Below are 18,765 nucleotides of genomic sequence, written 5' to 3'. Positions count from 1 at the left end.
TTCCAAACCGACCGTTACAAGTCCACAAGAAAGAGAAACTTTGAACCCAGAATTTGGATATTGACCGTAATTAATAGAATGAGACTCCACGCAGTAATCAGACTTCGCACTTTTTGAAAAATCATATTCAAAGCAAATCTCAGAACCTAAATCCACAAAAGCTATAATTTATGATATAGTTTTTATAACTGAAATACGAAAATGAAAGTGAATGCCAAAGCGAACATATGAACATCTCCCAGAGCATTTCTAAGCACAAATGGAATTGAATATGATTTCTAATGGCATTTCTTGGGTCAAGAATATTGTACAGTCAACAAATGAACAAATATAATGCGAAATTTATTTGATGTTTTCTAAGCACCAAGAGAATGTACAGCTTGGCAATCAAATCCTTCATGATCTAACTTAACCATTAACAAATATATGCATTTTGTTCATGTGGTCAATATCTCTCACGTTCCCGCATCTTGTCGACAAAGTTCCGTCCCTTTTCCTCAATGTGACGCTTCTTTTCTTCAAATTTCTCAGTCATCTTCTTCCTAAGATCAAGCATTCTTTCTCGTGTCCCCATTTTCCTCCGCCTTGAGTCATCCCGCTCCATGGGATGGGATGCTTGTTCTGCAATCCTTGCTAGCTGGCGATCTTCCAAGTTCTGTTCATTAGTTTCATGGGGCTTGTAATCCCCCAGCAAAGGTGTTGTCAAACCATCTAGACTTCTGCTTCTTGGTATACTAGTAGGACTGGATGCAATCGCTAAAGAATCTGCTGATTTCCTGCTTGGCTCTTGACTTGATTCAACGCTATCTGGTTTTTTCTGTTTCTGCTCTGAATTATCAATTGCATTATCCAGAGGCTCAGATGGGGCATCGCTTGAAGTGGAAGTCTCCTTTCTGGATTCTTGGTTAACCCATTTGAATGGAGCAGCCTCCTGGGGCACCCAATCATCTTTTTCAGCAAGCATCCACGAAACGCATACGCTTTCACTATTTGGAAGTACTAAAGTTTCCCGAATTAGTGCCTGCAATAGCGGATAAGGCTTGAGTCTGCAAGTGGAACTGGAATTGAAAGTTAAAGTTCTCCTTTTGCATTTCCGGAGAAAAATTCCTTCTTGCACATCCTCATAGAGATACTTTTGCTATATGTGATTTTTTTTGCAAATAGGTCAAATGCAAAGGACATTGCAATGAGCAAGACATGTACACCCTGAATAAAAACTAAATGAAAATTGCGAGAGATATTTAAGTTAGAACCCTGTCACAAGTTATTATAAATTAAATGGGAAGATCTATCATACCTTAATTCGATTGCTCAGGAACAGAGCCAAGTGTCCCGTAGTTATCTTGCGTTCTCCAATAGATGACTCCAAGTTAAAGTCTATGTCTGGCATAGACGTGAAACTATACCACAATTGATCAGAGGGAGGAGGCTTTATTTGTAGACGCAGTGTTCCCCTAAGCGATGCTATTCCTATTGTCAAAGAGAAAGGAACCTTTCGACAAGAAATAATTGAAGGAAAAAGGTTAGGCCAAATAAAAACTATTTCTCCAATAATTATTGCCCTTGGACTACAAAAGGCATTAACAAAAAGTTGATGTGAACAAACTAATTAGGACCATAGAGCCTTTGTTCAGCTCCATATTTGCTTGTGAGGGGAAAAAAACAAGAGCCCAATTGAACTGTCATCATATAACGGGGTTGAACACTTCAACTAGGGAAGGCATGCATTTTAACTAATGTGACGGAAAAGGAGAGAGAAGAGTGGAGCCATTTCAAACAACCAAATTACAATATTAAAGAGTTTTGGCTATTATAGTTAATGGTGAGCTAAAGCGTGATTTTAGGGACAGCGAGGTGTAAGAGTCATATACAGCTAAGGGTTTTGAGAAACATCTAAACATAGGAGACGTGGCACAAGAAAATGCATATCAAACACATGCACAACATACAGCAAATAGATAGTATGGGAATCAGCACACCCAGCATAACAACCAATATTTGGCCATTTAACTCACAGCCTCAGGTTTCTTTGCTATGATGCTCCAAATTTTCACTTTTAAACTGGATAAAATTAGCCATTCTTCTCGGAATTTTCATTCTTCAAGGAATCGTAAAGTTAGACTTGATATATTGCTTTGTTGCAGGAAATACCTTTTTTGTTTCTCTGTTTCCTTTTTACACTGTGAAGCAGCTTAGCTTATTTGGAATAGGATGTTAGGTTTCTTTAAGAAGAATTGGGTTTGAGAGGCAAAAGAAGTATATAGTTCTCTGGTGTCGGGCATAGTTTTGTGATGTCCTAGTCCAGAATGCAATACTCGGATGTTTAATCAGAAATTCCTTCTGCCACATATTCTTTAGAGAGCGTTATCCTTATGTCCTCTCTGTTGGTTTCTGCAAATGGCTTTTCCAGGCGAGTATCACTAGGCAATCTTCAAAGGTACTGCAAGGCTTTTTCTGAGTTAAATTATGGGTTGTTTGCTTTTGCATTGCTGTTTGTTTAGGGAGGTTCCTCGTCCTCTGTTTTCTTACTTTGTTTTATCCTCTCTTCTTATCAATAATTTTCTTTATTGATAGGAAAAACAAGAGATGAATGACAATAAGGATGGGAACGAGCTAAAAAAAGGACAGTACCTGTGAAACCTGTTTGGCAATCGAATTTACCATAGATTTCCACTTAGATCCATAGGTTGAGCAAGATGTGGCGCTCTTAACATTCTTAGAAATATCTGCAGAGGAAAAATACATGGAACAAATTCACGTTGTTAAACTACATGTTTTGTTCCATGCTCTTGGACATAAAAAAAATATTTTCTCTCTCGGAAACTTGATTAGAAAGAGAAGAGAAAAGCAGGACTGGAAATAGTTGATGAGAACCCCCCCGTATAAACAAGAAAAATAAAATCTATAGCAAAAGTCACGAAACTATCTTTTCCGCAAAAGAAGTGTGATGCAAACATGCAACAAAGAAAGAGATGAGTGGAATTTAAACTTGGAACCATGTGTCTTAATGAAAAATGGATGGCTCAAATTTCAAGCAGAACAAATCACAGATAAACCACCTTTATTTGTTATTGCAGTTTGCAGTTAAAAACTTCAAACAGATGATTGAATAACTAATCCTGTGCAGCCACAATGATACAAGTTAATACATCAATGGTGGCTGTAGTTAAAATACAGATCACCATTGAAAAAATGACGAAGAGAATAGTGAATTTCATAATTTGTATATTTCCTTGCTGAATTGTCAAGAAAATTACACCTTACTTGAGAAGCTTGAGATCAACACATCGGATCCCAAATAGCCAACTTTAATTACATGGAAAGGTGTTCTAAAAGCTACCACTCTGGGATCTATTAATCCCCATTTTCAGGGCCAAACCACATCCAAGAGTCAAGAAAACTGACAGGCTTTGATTTGAATAGAAAACCCATTGGAGAAAAGTTATATACGGACACATACTAACCAGTGTTAAATTCATCATCTCCTTTTGGATCTTGTGAATCACCCATTCCATCTGAAAGATTTAATTGCTTTCCAAGATCCTCAAGACCTTGAAGAAGATCTGATGAGACATCTACAGCATCACGAGAGTCTGCATCTGAGTCCTCTACCCCTGGAGCATTATCTAGTTCACCAACTTCAAGCCTTGTTTCAATATCTAATAGTGCACCACCAGAGTATTCAATGTCAACTTCAAAGCCCCATACCTCACTCATTTCCATAGGAAGAACCCTCATCCCAACAATACAAGGTGGGAGGCTTCCAGTATGGAAGCCTGTACAGATGATTTCACCTACATAACTGGGAGTTCTCATAGATGACAATGCCTTCTGCAAAACAATAGAAAGGCAAACATTAATCATACTATAAAATAAGAAATAAAGTTTTAAAAACCAACATTTATCATACTGTAAAATAAGAAATAAAGTTTTAAAAATAAATAAGAAATAAAGTTTTAAAAATATGATTCAAAATATCATTACTCCAGCATTTCTAATGTGCTAAGCTTGAGAAAAATATGTAGGCAAGTACAAATCAACAAAGTTTGAAACAATGCAAAAGATAAATAAATAAAGTGTCAAGTTCAATGGCCCCTTGCTCCAGGCATAAAATATACTTTTCTGATTATTCGAATAAGAATGAGTAACTAATCAATTAAACACCAAAAAATAGAAAAGGTCACAGAGATTGATACTTAAACAAGAACACCTCTATCTTCCCCAAACATACATCAATGAACAGAGGTTCGAGGTAGCAGCATCACCAATTCAAACTTGGGACCTAACAGGTGAGAGTAATGTGCTCTGACCATCAAACCCCAAGTTCAATGACTGCATCAACGAACTCAAAGTCACAATAATATAGTGTCATCTAGGAAAATCTTAAACCTGAATTTTTGCTTGCCCGAATTCCCTCAGTTTAGCATTGCTTCTGGCATCAAAAAATAACCGAGAAATCAACAAATTCCAACCTAATGTTCCCTCGTCTATACTAAACTTCTCATCAGAATCAACGTCAGAGCTGATAGAAGCATGACTCTGGCTTCCTGAATGAGATAATGTAGCTGATGACAGTGGAGCGTTGTCTTCCATGGGATGCTTAAGAGTCCTTGCCATTGGTGCGTCCCTCAATGAGATATCTGCATCTTGACAAGCATGAAGCTTTTCAGCGTTCCTTCTTTCATCGCGGCCTGACAATGAAGACCAAGATGACTTATTATCCAAACCAACTCTGGAGGACTTTTTTGCAATTTTTTGCAGAAACTTTTGAACCTTGGAGGAAGCACCATCAGGTTTGATAGCCCTATTTACCACCTCAACGCCAGACCCCACCGTTGGTTTCAAAAAAGTATTATATTCAGCATTCAGAGATGCCACATAACTACGGAACTCTTCATGCAACTGAGCAAACCATTCAACCTTCTCTTTTTGGTCACAAGAAGCCAAACGGAGCGCCTTACACCATGCTTCTTTGTCCCAGGAAGTTTCAAGGTACACATAAAAGGTTTTTCTTCCATTGTATATTGCAGAGGTCTTGCTTTCCACCTTAATTGGAAACTTTTTTGCCCTGCAAGATCCACAGCAATAAGATAAAAAATTAGAGCACATATCCTCTCTACATTTACGATAGAAAAATGTGAGAAGAATCATTTCACGGTCATTGAACCCATGATACCCATAATCAGATCTATGACCAGTATATTAAGGCAACTAACATGTAAGCAAACACATGGTAAAAGTCATTCCTCCATGTTAAATTAAGCATCATAGGAAGTTTCAAAGAAACCCATTTTCAAAATGTGTCAACAGGTAAATCATTTGTTGAGCCAAAATTATATGCACAATATTTATCCTTCTGAAAAGAACAAAAGCTCCTGGAATTAATTATACAAGGAAAAACTATTATCCGAGTCTAGCATAATCAATTGCAAAACAGGTTTTGAACAAATCACGGTTCTGCTCAAGGTTGGCAGCAGTATATTTATTACATGTTAGGGTCCAGAGAAATGCTATTTTTGCTGGGCAATAGCTATAGTTATAACATTCATTCAACAACGGGCAGTTTAGTGGAAAATATCCACATCCTCTGAAGGGCCAATAAAGACAATATTACTGAATTTAAAGTGAAAAGCAAGCGACGAGATGTCAACCATGGATTCAAATGATAGAATACCACCCAATGAGACGAGGCATCCAGATCACTATACCATTTTTTTGAAGGTAGGCTTGTTGCTGAGACAGCTTCCACTATGCATCCCTTCAGCTGAATTTCTGTGTGCAAACCATCAGGGTCTGTCAGAATCAGGGATTGCCCCTTAATTTTTCCATATTTTTAACAGGAGAAACCTCCAAGATTTCTTTTTTTCTTCTTTTATCTTTGGATGGTTTGTCCTGTGGGATTTCTGGACTTTTGTCAGATTCTAGGACCCAGATCACACCCTGAAAGATAAAGTCAATGGTTAGATTTAGAAAAAGTATGATCTCAATGATATGCCTACAGCATTGTATATGTTGGAGCATGTCACAAGCAAACGCAATGTTCAGAAATGAGTGTGTAAGAAACCAGCATGACTGAAACTAGAACTTAAACCACAACCTGAGAGATAAAGCTAACTTTAGAGTTAGAAAAAGAACAATTTTAAGAGACCCCTACAACAGTCTATGTGGGAGCGTGTCACAAGCTAAAATAAGAAGCATTAAAAAGTTAAGTTGATATTCAGGCAATGCCCCATGAAACTAGTGAGTGGCAATTTACCAATGACTCGGGTATTGATCTGATGGACCCAAAACAACATCGAAGATGCTTCAGGGGAAAAACTTACACCTATTAGGAGTCAGTTTCCCGTTTTCCCACTACAGCACCTGTTACAAACTCTTGGGAGTCTACGATTGCTTTTGAAGGGGGATGATAATTGTTACATGGAAATCAGCGGATTGTCAGAGCAGTTAATGAAGTCAGCTAGCGGTCAACAAGGTAGCTACGAGTAACTATGTGATCGGTGTTATTACTTATTACATTGTAGGCAGCTACTTTTTCCCTCTGTCGCCACTATATCATTTTATTCTATCTTCTCTGGTGCAAAACGTTCTATCACTGAACTCTTTTTCTATTTTTTAATTACTGCTAAATACAAAACTTCACCTGACGAAAGAAACATAAAAAGCAAAATGTCAAGGCAGTTTCACGGAACTTGATGCATTATGTCATCGCCGGCCTTGAGATGATGATGGTAAAGTCCAGATAAAACTACGCTAAAGAATTGCTTATTTGGTCCCAAATCAGCTAAAGAAGCAAACCAACAAAAAATAATAGTAGAGTAAAAACCTAAACACATCATCTCTCATTTAAATTCGCCGTCTTAGCAATTAAGCTGACCCTAATTGGCTCAAGAATCTACACAAACCCGATTCTATTTTTATTTTTTCTTCTAACCTCTGATCATTCATTTACGGACAACCACACGACAACAAAAATCTTAGCAAAGCCCACTATCAAAAAGAACTACCTGCTTATTCTCTGCAAAAGTTAACGATTGCTGGGTATCAAGCTCCACAGTACCCTCGTGGGATTTCGATTTCGATATTATCACGGCTTCGTCTTGTTTAGCCTTGATGCTCAACCTTTTAATGATCAAGAACGCTCCAAGAGCTTCCGCAGCAAGGACGGCCACCACACCAAGAACAAATCCAAATAGAATCAAACCTAAAACTAAACCCATTTCACACCCAAGAACTCGAATCCCACAAGCTCTTCGCCGCCAATGAGATAACCGAGACAGTAACACAAACTAGAGTGATACTGGTGTGGCAGTGAGCGAGAGCGAGAGGGATAAAAGAAGACAAGAAAAGGAAATTTCCGAATTCGAATCAGGTTCTCATAGTGCCCATCACTTGGTTCACTGCAAAGGACAAAATACCCACAGAGGAAGACGAATCATCAAGAAAGCGCGTGGAGGGATTTTTCTTTATTTCTGGTAAAGCTAATTGGGACCTGGAAAACGGAGCATTTTATTTTGGTCCGGTTAAAGCATTCCATAACCAATTAGCTCAACGGTCAACGAAAATTTTCAAACCCGTTTCGCCTTTTTTCTCCCCCACAGATCATCGAGGGGAATCTAGCTGTTGTTAAACGTCCATCGTGCTCTCTCGTGTGTTTATTATAAATTTTAGATAACTAATTCATAAATAACATATAAGTAGTTAATTTTAAAAATAATAAATATATTTGCTAATATATTTTTATAATAAATTAAAAAATAATGAAAGAGAATATATGAGAAAATATAATAAGAGGTATAATAAAAGGAAAAGAATAAATAATTAAGAACAAAATTAAAAAAAATATTAAATGTTTAGTCAAATTTCAAATTAAAACTTATAAAATAAACCATATCTCATTTTAAATTTAAAGATTATAAATAAGATAAGATGGAGTAAATAATTTATGAACAATAAAATTTTTAGAAAACAACAGGAAAACTGACGTTGATCGATTTTGCTTTTTCCCACAACATTTCCCAATTTGATTAATGGCATTAAGCTTCTTTTTTTTTTAATTTTGGCCAAAATGTAGAATGATGAAGGAACTAGCGTTGTTTCTGATTTCTTTGTACTTTGGTGCTTCATTTTAGCTTCCCGTGGATGATTGCTTTGATTAACTCGAAAACTAATAGTGTTTTTTTTCCCACATACAGGAGGTAGGAATTATACATATGATAATTATATATATCTAGTTGTATATAAGCTTTCCACGTAATCATTTTTTATTTCCAACTAAATTGGCCTATTTGTATAAATTTGTCTTCAGAGGCCCAACATTACAACATTAAAATTAGTTAGGATGGGGTCAAGACATTCCTCTGCAAACAGACGGGAATGGAATGGGCCCGTCCTTATTCGTCCTTATTCACCCCAGTCCCATCTCATAAGCACCCTTAATTGTTAGAATCCTCACTGTTACTGAAATTTTAGGAGATGTTTGGAAAATTATAAAAATATTTTTAAAAATTATTATTTTTGTTTTTGTAAATTGAGACAAACTTCTTCACATATTTAGTTTGTATACCATAAAATTACTTTTAAAATTATGATTTCGTTTTCACCCAAACACCTTTTTATTATACCAAAACTCAATACTTTGAGGAGGTGACTCGAGATTTGAACCTATAACCTATTGAATCTTGATAAACAATGTTACCAAAAACAATATTGGCTATCAATTTTTTAATGCTGAAATTGTTTATTCTAATAAAATAGTTGTCAATAGGGTTATAGGGTCTTCTCTTTTTCTTATGCAACTGACGGATAAAAGTTGTAAGATCAGTTTTTAATATCTTATGCTAAATTTGTTGGTTGCAATTAATAAAACAGTCATCAGCGGATGTTACTACACTGTTCAAGTCATGGTAATATTGCTTTTGGTGTTTAAGAGGTCATTGGCCCAAATATTGCCATGACGTTGGAGCTCCACCGACAGTGCCCACAGCTTGCCAGCAGCGGGAGTTATAGACTTCCAATGCTACAAAACCTGATTTTTAATATAAGAATTTATTTAGTTTTTATTTTGATTATAAATATAAAATTTAATATATTTTGTTTCTTATATTTGTTTATTTTTGTCTAAGATGGTCCTTATAATAAAGATAATTCTAACCAATATACTCCTCCGGTCCTTAATATAAGACCCATTTAACTAATTTGATTAGATTAAGGAAGTTAGTTAAGTTAGTTAATTATAAAAAATATGACATGTTTTTTCTAAAATACTATAATCATCTTTCTTAATACCTTATTTTCCTCTTCTACTTGATTATGATTGGGGCAATATCCATAGGGGTAATTTAGAGAAAATTGATAAATATGAGAAATGGATCTTATATTTAGGACCAAAACCAACTCAACAATTGGGTCCTATATTAAGAACCGGAGGAGTATTTGATTAACAAAAATATTTTGAGAAAGAAAACACTTATTTATTACAAATAACTAACTTAACTAATTTTCTTAATCTGTTAAAATTAGTTAACTAGCTCTTATATTAACGATCAGAAATAGTACTAATTTTAAGACCTGTGGGATTTTACCATAATTTAATAATTTCATGAGAGTTCAGAATAATTTAGAATGTTATATGGGATGTTAGAGTAACTTTTTCCTGTATCATAATGCATCCGCAGTTCTTTGTCTTAAGAACACAAACTTGTTTGGATTAATCCTGATAGAAGTGCCCTAAGTTTTTATGGGAAAAAACATTTAAAAACTTTAAAATGGCTTTTAAGTGAAAAAATCAGTTGCCTTTAAAACTATGCCAAACGTCTTTTTTGTTTTCAATGCATCTAATAACTTGCACTTAGAGTACTTTTCATGCTTAGAGATCAGGGGTGTTTGGAATTAGCAAAAAACAACTTTTTTAAAAGTATTTTTATATAAATCGAGATAAAATTTTTTTTACATATTTACTTCGTGTATCGTAAAATCACTTTTAAAACTATAGTTTGATTTATATCTGAACATTTTCTCATTGTGGGACGGTTATAGACTGCTGGCCCAAACAAGCAAACCAGTTGGGCGGGTACTGCCGTAATGGGTTGCTGATGGGTCATGGGCTGGAGATTTCACGTGCAAGCTATTATGGAATGAAATTAGACCAAAGGTTGGACCTCTTTTCTTTCTTTCTTTTTTCCCTTTGAAACATAGATATCTTCTTATTAGAGATAATTCTATTTAAAACATTATCTCACACTAAATATGAATACCTCTCCCAATAAAAATTCAAATCTTAATTCGTCACGTTATGAACGACTAGCCTCTTTTATTAGACTCTAAATCAAACCTCTGTTAGTACCAAAGCTTGGACTTGAGCAACCTTATAATTGAAACTTAAAAGTCTTAGGCTTTCCCCGTTTTGATTAAGAAAAATAAAGTAGGTGATTACTGTTAACAGAGTACGTTGTTTTCCTTTTTAAAAATTTTTGCTAATATAAAAGTCCTTCAAGATGCGTCCATTGGTTCCAACTTCAAATAATGGTAGGGTCATGAGGCCTCTGTTTTCGGCTTTTCTAAATATAAGGATCACCATCTGCATTCCGGAATGCTATTTTAGGATTTATATTTCACACAAACTTTGTAATGGCTCATTATTAATATAAACTTTCATGTTTATATATATAGATATACTAATAAAATCCCACAAAAGCGGGATCTAAATTGATAAGCAAGCACTGTACCTTGGTATTAATTTAATAATTGTCTTCAGATTTAAAAAATAACAAAAATGCAAGGTTCAAATGACGTATATCTAACAGGAGACAGGAGGAAAAAACATAAACAAACACCCCCGTGATAACAGGGGAACTAAATAAAAAAATTAAATGGTGAAATCACCTCCAAAATAATCCTTTCTTTCCCCAAAAAAAAAACAGCAACTAAAAGAAAAACATATTTCTTTTTCATGATTCAATGTTCACAGTTATACACTTTTTTTTTTTTAACCAACACTGACCTCTTGCAACCCTGTAAAGTCAAAAAATGAGAAAATGATTGGGATCTATTTCAAATAATTTAAGGGACTGAACAGATAAAATGGAATACGACCCCCCTCCTACCTCTTCCTTGCTATCATTTGATCCCCTAAATTATTTGAAATAATCTAAACTAAAAAAGAAAAAAAGGTTAAAAAAAAAAAACAGAGGCCAGAGATTAAGTTAGGTGAGATGCACTCATGTGACTCTGCTTTTGGCTCTATCTTTCTTCTCCTAGACCGCAGGGACAGCCCCAAATATCTCCTTTGACATAACTATAACCTCTCAATTTTTTAATCTGTTTCAGAAATTTACAGGGCGGAGTGAAAGGTAAAAAAGTTGAAGTCATGGTGATAAAGATTGAGTTGCTTCAGCCATGAATCAGCGGCACCATAAAGAAAGGTTAGCCTCTCAGAATCCCAGGACTCAGGATTCACCCATATGTCCCCCTGCATTTTGTATGTTGCCACTCCGAATGGCGGCACCGACATCCACCCGCCACCGCCACCCGTCAATTTCTCTCCTACCGGCTCCTTCTTCTGTGCGCCACCACCACAACAACAACACATGCATTTCCCTAACTCAATGTCTTGGTATTCCTCCATGTTATCTAATTAGAAGAATTTCAAAATGCGCAGCTCAATACATTAGGTATTGCAATTAAGAGTAAAAATTGTAAGTTGGATTGAGACATTTAACAACTTTTAGGTACCTTGGAAAGACGAAGACAATGTATGGTATGTAAGGAAGCATGTTTCCAAGTCCTTTTCGTTCTTCACACTTGGTATGGAATATATAGGGTACCTAGCAGTTGAAGAGTCAGCACAAATTTATATATAAGTACAGACCAATTGCACCAGACAACAAATAGAAAGAGGTGACGAAAAAATTGATTAGATCAGGTAACAAATAGAAACTTCGAGAATGATAAATCAACCAAACAAAATTAGATGTGTTCAAAATCACAACTTAAATAATCGAATGACTAAAAATAAATTAAATTGACCGTCACATAATAAAATCCAAGTCAAAATCAATTTTCACCTATCACAACCAATGACTTGGTCCTGTGTACTCTAATGGTTTTTTTAAAACACCGACAATAACATGATATTCGAGAACAAACTGGCTTCTTATACAATTTAATAATGTATATAGACATAGATATGTTTTTTGAATGATTTTTTTTTTCATACTTTATAGTGATATAAAATCTCAATTATACTATATATATTTTGAAACTATTAAATCACTTGGGAAAAAATCAAAAGTTAAGCAAAACCATCCTGATCAGACCTTTAAACGTTTATTTTGGATCAAGTCTCTTTCTCTAACTTGTATAGAGAGTTACCTATCTTTTGTAAGTTGAATCAAATGGTCATCACAATGCTAACCGAGTACTTGAAACTTTTAGATTGAGCTACATCTACTAAAGGAATATATGAGCAAGGTTTACCTCCTCCAACTCATCAGTTTACTTCCAAAAGAAAAACAACAATTGAGCTTAACACAAAACAACTAGTTAATTATATACTCACCAAGCAACTGCCATCCAACTTGCCGGCGAAAGATCAATACTTCTCAGGGTCATTAATGCTGGATGGGTTCTTGCTAACTCATCTATCTGAAATCACAAAATATATAGTTGTCCTTACTAATCAGTGATGCAGCATTGTGTGAGCCTGACACACTATATCTGTGTGTATTAATTTTATTACCACTTAAAAAGAGGTGAACATTACAACCTTCTGCACAAGTGGAACCCTCTGATAAGGCGAAGACACCTCTGTGTACTGTAAATAGAGGTAGCCAGGCCTATTCTTTCTCGACCATGAACCGTCTTGGTCACAATTTGAGTCCTCAGACACAGCATCCCATGATTTGCTCGAGTTGTTACTTAATGATGGAGATGAATTGTCACTTCCACTGTCATCACTCCACGTGTCGCTTTCGAGTTCAACTCCATCACCCTCTTCTCTCCTGTTCCTACAAAAGAGGGAAAGTTGTCTCATTAGATTAGGAAATACATGTACTAACATAGGTATAGGAAAAATACATGTACTGACATTGATATAGGACCCTGACAAGTACATGTATTAACATGGATACATGACACGATTAAATGTAATTTAACATGTTTTGTCGCGTTCAGTGTATATAAAACACAATATCACTTTTCAAATATAAGCATTTCATGAAGCGCTGTATTTGTCGCATTTAGTACATAATAATCATTGCTATGTAATTTAAGGTGCATTTGTCGCGTTCAGTGTATACGAAACACAATATCACATTTTCTCTTAAGTGTTGACTTTTTAATAATGGTCGTATCTGTTGCATTTAGTATATAATCATTGTGGTTGTCGCATAGTAAAATGTACCTAGAAGGCGCAACAGGTTTGTCGCTGTAGATATGGATGGATGATAAATAAGGAACAAAAAATTGCATCACAGATTCACCACTTTCCAACATCACATTTGTTCCAGCACCAAATGCACTCCACTCCTTGTAACAGTCCCACAGATCTTTCAATGTGAAGTACTCAACTGTGTCCTTGCCAAGAGGTTGCCCCCGGGTATTCAGATCACTAATGCAGCTCTGCAATGTACATTCAATTTTTTTTAAAAAAAAAAAAAGTACCAAAAAGAAGTCAAATAAGTCATTGACCATGTCTGCCTTATATCAGAATCACAGGAAATTAAACACATTTTTATTGCAATCCCACCCATCCAAGAAAATACACATATTTAGAATAATAACCAAAAGTACGCCCGAATTGTAAGTTGCAATGAGCTGGCTCATATCAGATAAACCCAAAAATAAAAAGGAGCAGGATTTCTGGGGAAAGATTACTAATATTAGATGAAATACATCTAAAGCAATTTTGAGAGTTGAGTAAGTGGGGCGCTACAAGTGACACGTGGCACTCATCGGGCTAGAATCAATTTTGTGATTATCTTTCTGTTATTATGCTTTTACCATTTCTCAGAGGCCAAAGCAAGAAAACACTTTTCCACCGCAGAATGACAATGTCAAACTTTTACCCGCAGATTTCCCTTCCAAATGCCGCAATTACACAAAACAGAGTTTTCTCTCTCCTTTTAAGAAAGCGTGTGACTCAGACTCCATAAAAGTAAAGAAGTTTTTTTTATTAGGAGTTAGGACCCCACAGAAGGACAACTAGAAGAGTTTGAAAAGTGCAAAAGTAATTTATTTTCACCAGATTTTAATAATCCAATTTCTTAATTGATTAACCATTTTCATTGGAGAGGACTGTTCAAGGCTCGTATAACGAAACGAATATTCTACATCTGGGTTATGAAACAGGACAAAATTTGACAATTGCAAATATTTTCAGATGGTAACTTTTGATTCAGGGTGTTTGAAAATTAGGAGAAATATTTTTTAAAAACACTTTTTTATAAATCGAGATAAATTTTTTATACCATAAAATTATTTTTAAAATCATAATTTGGTTTCTGTTTAAATAATTTTTTAGTAATTGAATTTTCTCTCATTTTCGTGTTGAAGCATGGAAATCTGGAATACTCTTAACCCAGAAGAGTTGACCAAAGTACTCATAAAAGACCCAAAGCGGAAAAGGACAAAGATAACATTGATTTTTATAAGAAAACGAAATTCATTAATAATTCAAATATTAAAACATGTATATTTACCGAAATATCTGAGATGAAAATATTTACAACTTAATTCTTGATTAAAAAAAAATCTCTTAATGTTCTCCACTTTCTCCCAATTTCCGCAGATAACGCGGAAATTTTCCGGGAAAAACAATCAGAACGAGAATTTTCATTCTATCGTTTTTCCTCTTCACACGCAATATACACACACGAGATCTTTCTAACTCGAAAAATCTATCAACGAGAACGAAATATTCTTTGAAAACTATTAACATTCGCTCACCGTTGATGTGAAAAGTGAAAACCAGGAAGCAAGAAAGAACTAGACCTTGAAACCGACATTGAGAGAAACAGGGGCCAAATCAAGAGAAAGCAAACAAAAAGAAGACGAAAAGTAAATACCTGAGAAACATTCTTCGAAGGAACCACCGGAGTGATACATTGAAGAAAGCGTTCGAAATTGGTGAGCGAGCTTCCGAAGCAGCAAGACATGATCTAGCGGAAAAGTTTCGCGAGAAAGTGACAGAAACCTCCAGAAATTCGACTGAACAAGCAGGAGCGACTCCTAAACACGAAGAACAGACGACGAGGGAATCCGAAACCTGAGAACAGAAAATTCACGGAAGAGAAACGAAACGGAAAAGAGGAATATATTCAAGGGACTGCATTTGGTAAATTGATGAAGCTTCCTGGTAAGGTGGCCTCGAAAGTCGAAGAAAGGGGCGACGATTAGTTCGATCAGAGAGGATGACAAGGAGGAGAGAGCAGAGAGATTGAAATTTCAGAAGAAAAATGGCGAAATCGAGAAAGAAGTTAGGAGGCATATTAGCAATCAATAATAATTACAACGAAGAGACAAAGTGCGCCTACTGGAGATTTGGGAGAAAATAAATGTCGCTAAGGATTGAGAGAGAGGACTTTAAATGCTCTCACTGAAATTAAAGATGGAAGCTTTGCGAAGTAAAGATGAGCGGAAGCTGCTGAAGGAGGCAGAAGGAACAAGAAGAGCGAGAGGAAATTCTGCAACGCTCTGTTTTTATCTGTTTGCTTTGAGAGAGAGAGAGAGAGAGAGAGAGAGAGAGACAAAAAGAGAAGGAGGGAGAGAGGACTCTGTCAGTTCATTAACTTGTGATAATTGAAACGGATTTTGGGATTTTCCTGGTTCGGATGGTTTTTGGTAAGGAAATTAATTTTTTTAAAATTTTTAAATATGGTAATATTTGTTAAGTCAAACAAGGTATGATTAAGTCCCACGTTATTATGATTAATATAAGATTTTTTATTCAATTGCATCTTATCCAAATTTTATAACTTAAATGAATAAAAATTTTAGATGCTTAAACAATCATATTTCAGATATTGCTTTTCAATATCTTATTCTATCACTAATTTACTATCTCTTGCTATTTTTGTTTCTTTTAAACAGATTTGATTGAATGTGGCCTCCTAGAAAAAGCCCCAAAAAAAAAAAGAATTAGGCCAAAAAAATTTAAAGTGCTAGATTTTATATTTAATATTTTCAATTTATTTTTAAAAAAATTCCTAAACATGTAAGTTTAAATACTCGAAATTTCTTCTCCTTTTTTATTGGAAAAACTCCTCTTCCTTAGCTATACACAGTGTCTTGATTATATCGCTACACATAAATTACTTTTTCTCTTTCTTTTGAAAGTCATGGTCTTAAAATATCTTCAAGTTACTTTAAACTTGAAATTTATTTTTATCGAGCCAGGACATTAAAGTTAAAATTCTCCTAAAAAATACATTTTCAAAGATTCAACCTTATATTCTTTTTCTTAAGAGAATAAAACTATTTATCATCTCAACCAATGATTTACTAATTAAATTACTTTTTTTTATTCTTATGAGAAGACATTTCAACCTCTTAGTATTGTTTAACATCGTTTATATAAGTACTCATAAATATATTTTACACAGATCTAGATAAAAAAAATTTTATATACTTATCTTATACTCGCACAAATTGAGTAGTTTTATCAAAATAAAGCAACCTTTTAAATTTTTCAATAATTTGAATTGGATTTCCAAATTACCCTCAATCCTTCTCCCTACTTGTTCTCTTCCTCTCCAGAATTATTGATGCGTATTATAAATAAAAGCATTTGAAAAAGAATCGCCTTGGGACCATTTATCAAAAGCCAGCAATCATAAAAATGGTCAGGAAAAAGAAATAACTATGAAAATATTTTATAGTTGATGGATCTTCTTCTTCTTTTTTCTGATGAATTAGTTAATGTATCTTCTATCTATTTCATACAATGCGAATCTATTCCAAGGCACTGAAAAATAACATAATAGTTAATATATTTAAAACGATTATATATTTACAAAATACCATTTTAATTCATCTTATTTGATCATATTTAAAATCTGATATAGTTTAAAAGGACGAACTAGATATTTTCATTAAGATTTTATTCTTAGATAAAAATTCATTTTTAATTATTTTATTTATTTTATGACGGAAACATGAGAATATATACTGCACCATGATTTTGAATCAGAAGAAAAATTAACCACAATTTAAATGACGATCAATGATATTTTTTTATTATATATATATATTTTGCTTTTGTACGAATGGATTGTGTGGATATGATGATAAGTTAATACTTTTAATCTTGTAAATAGATATTACAGTTATGTTTTATTCTTACTTTGAACAAAGTGAATACCTAATTAAAAAATAAAAAAATGTTTCAATTTAAACTAGTAATGCACTATATAAAAGTAAAATCACTGGGCATGGTAGAGTTACTATTTTTTTTTTGGTATTTCTTTAAGAAAAGTGTCATTTTTTACACAAATTCATGCTTTAAGACGGGTATTGCTTTTAAGTTTAAATATAATTCATATCTGCATGATGTGATTTTCTGGTTTGTATATATAATTAGATTGAATATTGGGATTTTATTGCTTTGGTTTTTCTTCAAAAAAAATTTTTTAACTTTTTATTTGTACTAAACATAAAATATACAAAGCAAAATCACCGTTAAATTAAAATTACTAAATTTATGTAAAAAAAAGAATAGAAATTTTAATAGTATGGTTTCATGGTATAAAAATGGGGGTGGGGACACATGAGGGGCAAGCAGGTCGCGCCGCCGCGTGTTGAGGAAGTGTCACTGTTACTACTGAAGGGGTCGAGGGCTTGTTTGCTTATAGGCGTGTACTATTCTCGTGCCGGGGCATTTGCTTGCTTTTGATTTCGAAGTGGTGTTATCCACGTGTCCAAACAGTTCATGCGTCAAACGGTGATGTGACCCCCTCACGTGATGCTCACGTGCATTCCCTCATAGTTCAAAACAGGCCGCAGCCTCCGAATTTCCAAGTTGTTTATATTGAATTATAAATAGGTTTTTAAATGTGATCTGTGGAATACGAAATAAATATGTGAGAGAATTTTGTCTCGACTTATATAAATTTATTTAAAAATCCGTTCTAAACAGAACTCTAAACAAGCTCAAGAGAGAATATATGTTGTTGACAACTGTCTACGGATTAGCCTCACATTTTCTAATTTTGTCTTTATTAGATACATCAACAAGTTTTCTAATAATAATTTTGTGATGTTCAAATTTTATTGTTTCTAATAATATTTTATGAAATATTAAATTCGAAAATATTTCAATGTAGTCTGAGTTAACACAAATTAAAATTTAAAAAGAAGAATAAAGACAGGTCATGAGAAAAAGAACAAGAAGTCGAGAGATATCTATCCATTGCCCCCTTCTTTTTCTTTCAAGTTGAACATCAAAGTTCAAACCCATGCCTAACTTAATTAAAAATTAATGAATAAGTCATGACGCCCAACTTTAGAAATTCATGTTTAATTTGGCGGTGTTTTTTTCAGTTAGTTTGTAAAATAATACTTGGTACGCACACAGAGACACAACATCATGGAATGGTAATTTTAGTGACTTAGACACTTGAGGGGTCCGGATAATCAACCAACATGGGGAAGGAGTGAGTTGGGGGATACAAAAATACCTAAAAAAAAAATCTAAACTAGACTTTTTATATCATTTTGAAATTTTTCAATGTTGTGAAACAATAACATTGATCTTGTACACCCAATAAC

General features: G+C 34.3%; 1 protein-coding gene and 1 pseudogene across 1 annotated transcript; both read right to left on the bottom strand.

Annotated features, from left to right (window-relative positions):
* Positions 1-228: 228 nt before the first annotated feature.
* On the bottom strand, positions 229-7,416 carry LOC114736052 (uncharacterized; annotated as a pseudogene).
* Positions 7,417-11,332: 3,916 nt separating this feature from the next.
* Positions 11,333-15,366, bottom strand: LOC114736050 (uncharacterized). Its single transcript, XM_028923831.1, has 6 exons — positions 15,066-15,366; positions 13,403-13,620; positions 12,767-13,007; positions 12,560-12,645; positions 11,734-11,825; positions 11,333-11,631 (listed from the first exon to the last, which is right to left on the bottom strand). The coding sequence occupies exons 1-6, from the start codon at positions 15,153-15,155 to the stop codon at positions 11,333-11,335; spliced, it is 1,026 nt and encodes a 341-aa protein (XP_028779664.1). The 5' UTR covers positions 15,156-15,366.
* Between the last annotated feature and the right edge of the window lie 3,399 nt (positions 15,367-18,765).

The sequence above is a fragment of the Neltuma alba genome, unplaced genomic scaffold (assembly GCF_004799145.2).
Source record: "Neltuma alba isolate B1F8T4 unplaced genomic scaffold, ASM479914v2 tig00013289_pilon, whole genome shotgun sequence".
Lineage (NCBI taxonomy): Eukaryota > Viridiplantae > Streptophyta > Magnoliopsida > Fabales > Fabaceae > Neltuma > Neltuma alba.
This window is presented reverse-complemented; position numbering and strand designations above follow the sequence as displayed.

What these genes read in the sequence shown, in the direction of transcription:
- LOC114736050 (XM_028923831.1), bottom strand. Translation starts at nt 15,155, where the DNA reads ATGTCTTGCTGCTTCGGAAGCTCGCTCACCAATTTCGAACGCTTTCTT. An exon ending in AGTTGGATGGCAGTTGCTTG is followed by an intron (nt 11,826 to 12,559) that starts GTGAGTATATAA and finishes TTCAACTGCTAG; the next exon opens with GTACCCTATATATTCCATAC. An exon ending in ATTGTCTTCGTCTTTCCAAG is followed by an intron (nt 11,632 to 11,733) that starts GTACCTAAAAGT and finishes TCTTCTAATTAG; the next exon opens with ATAACATGGAGGAATACCAA.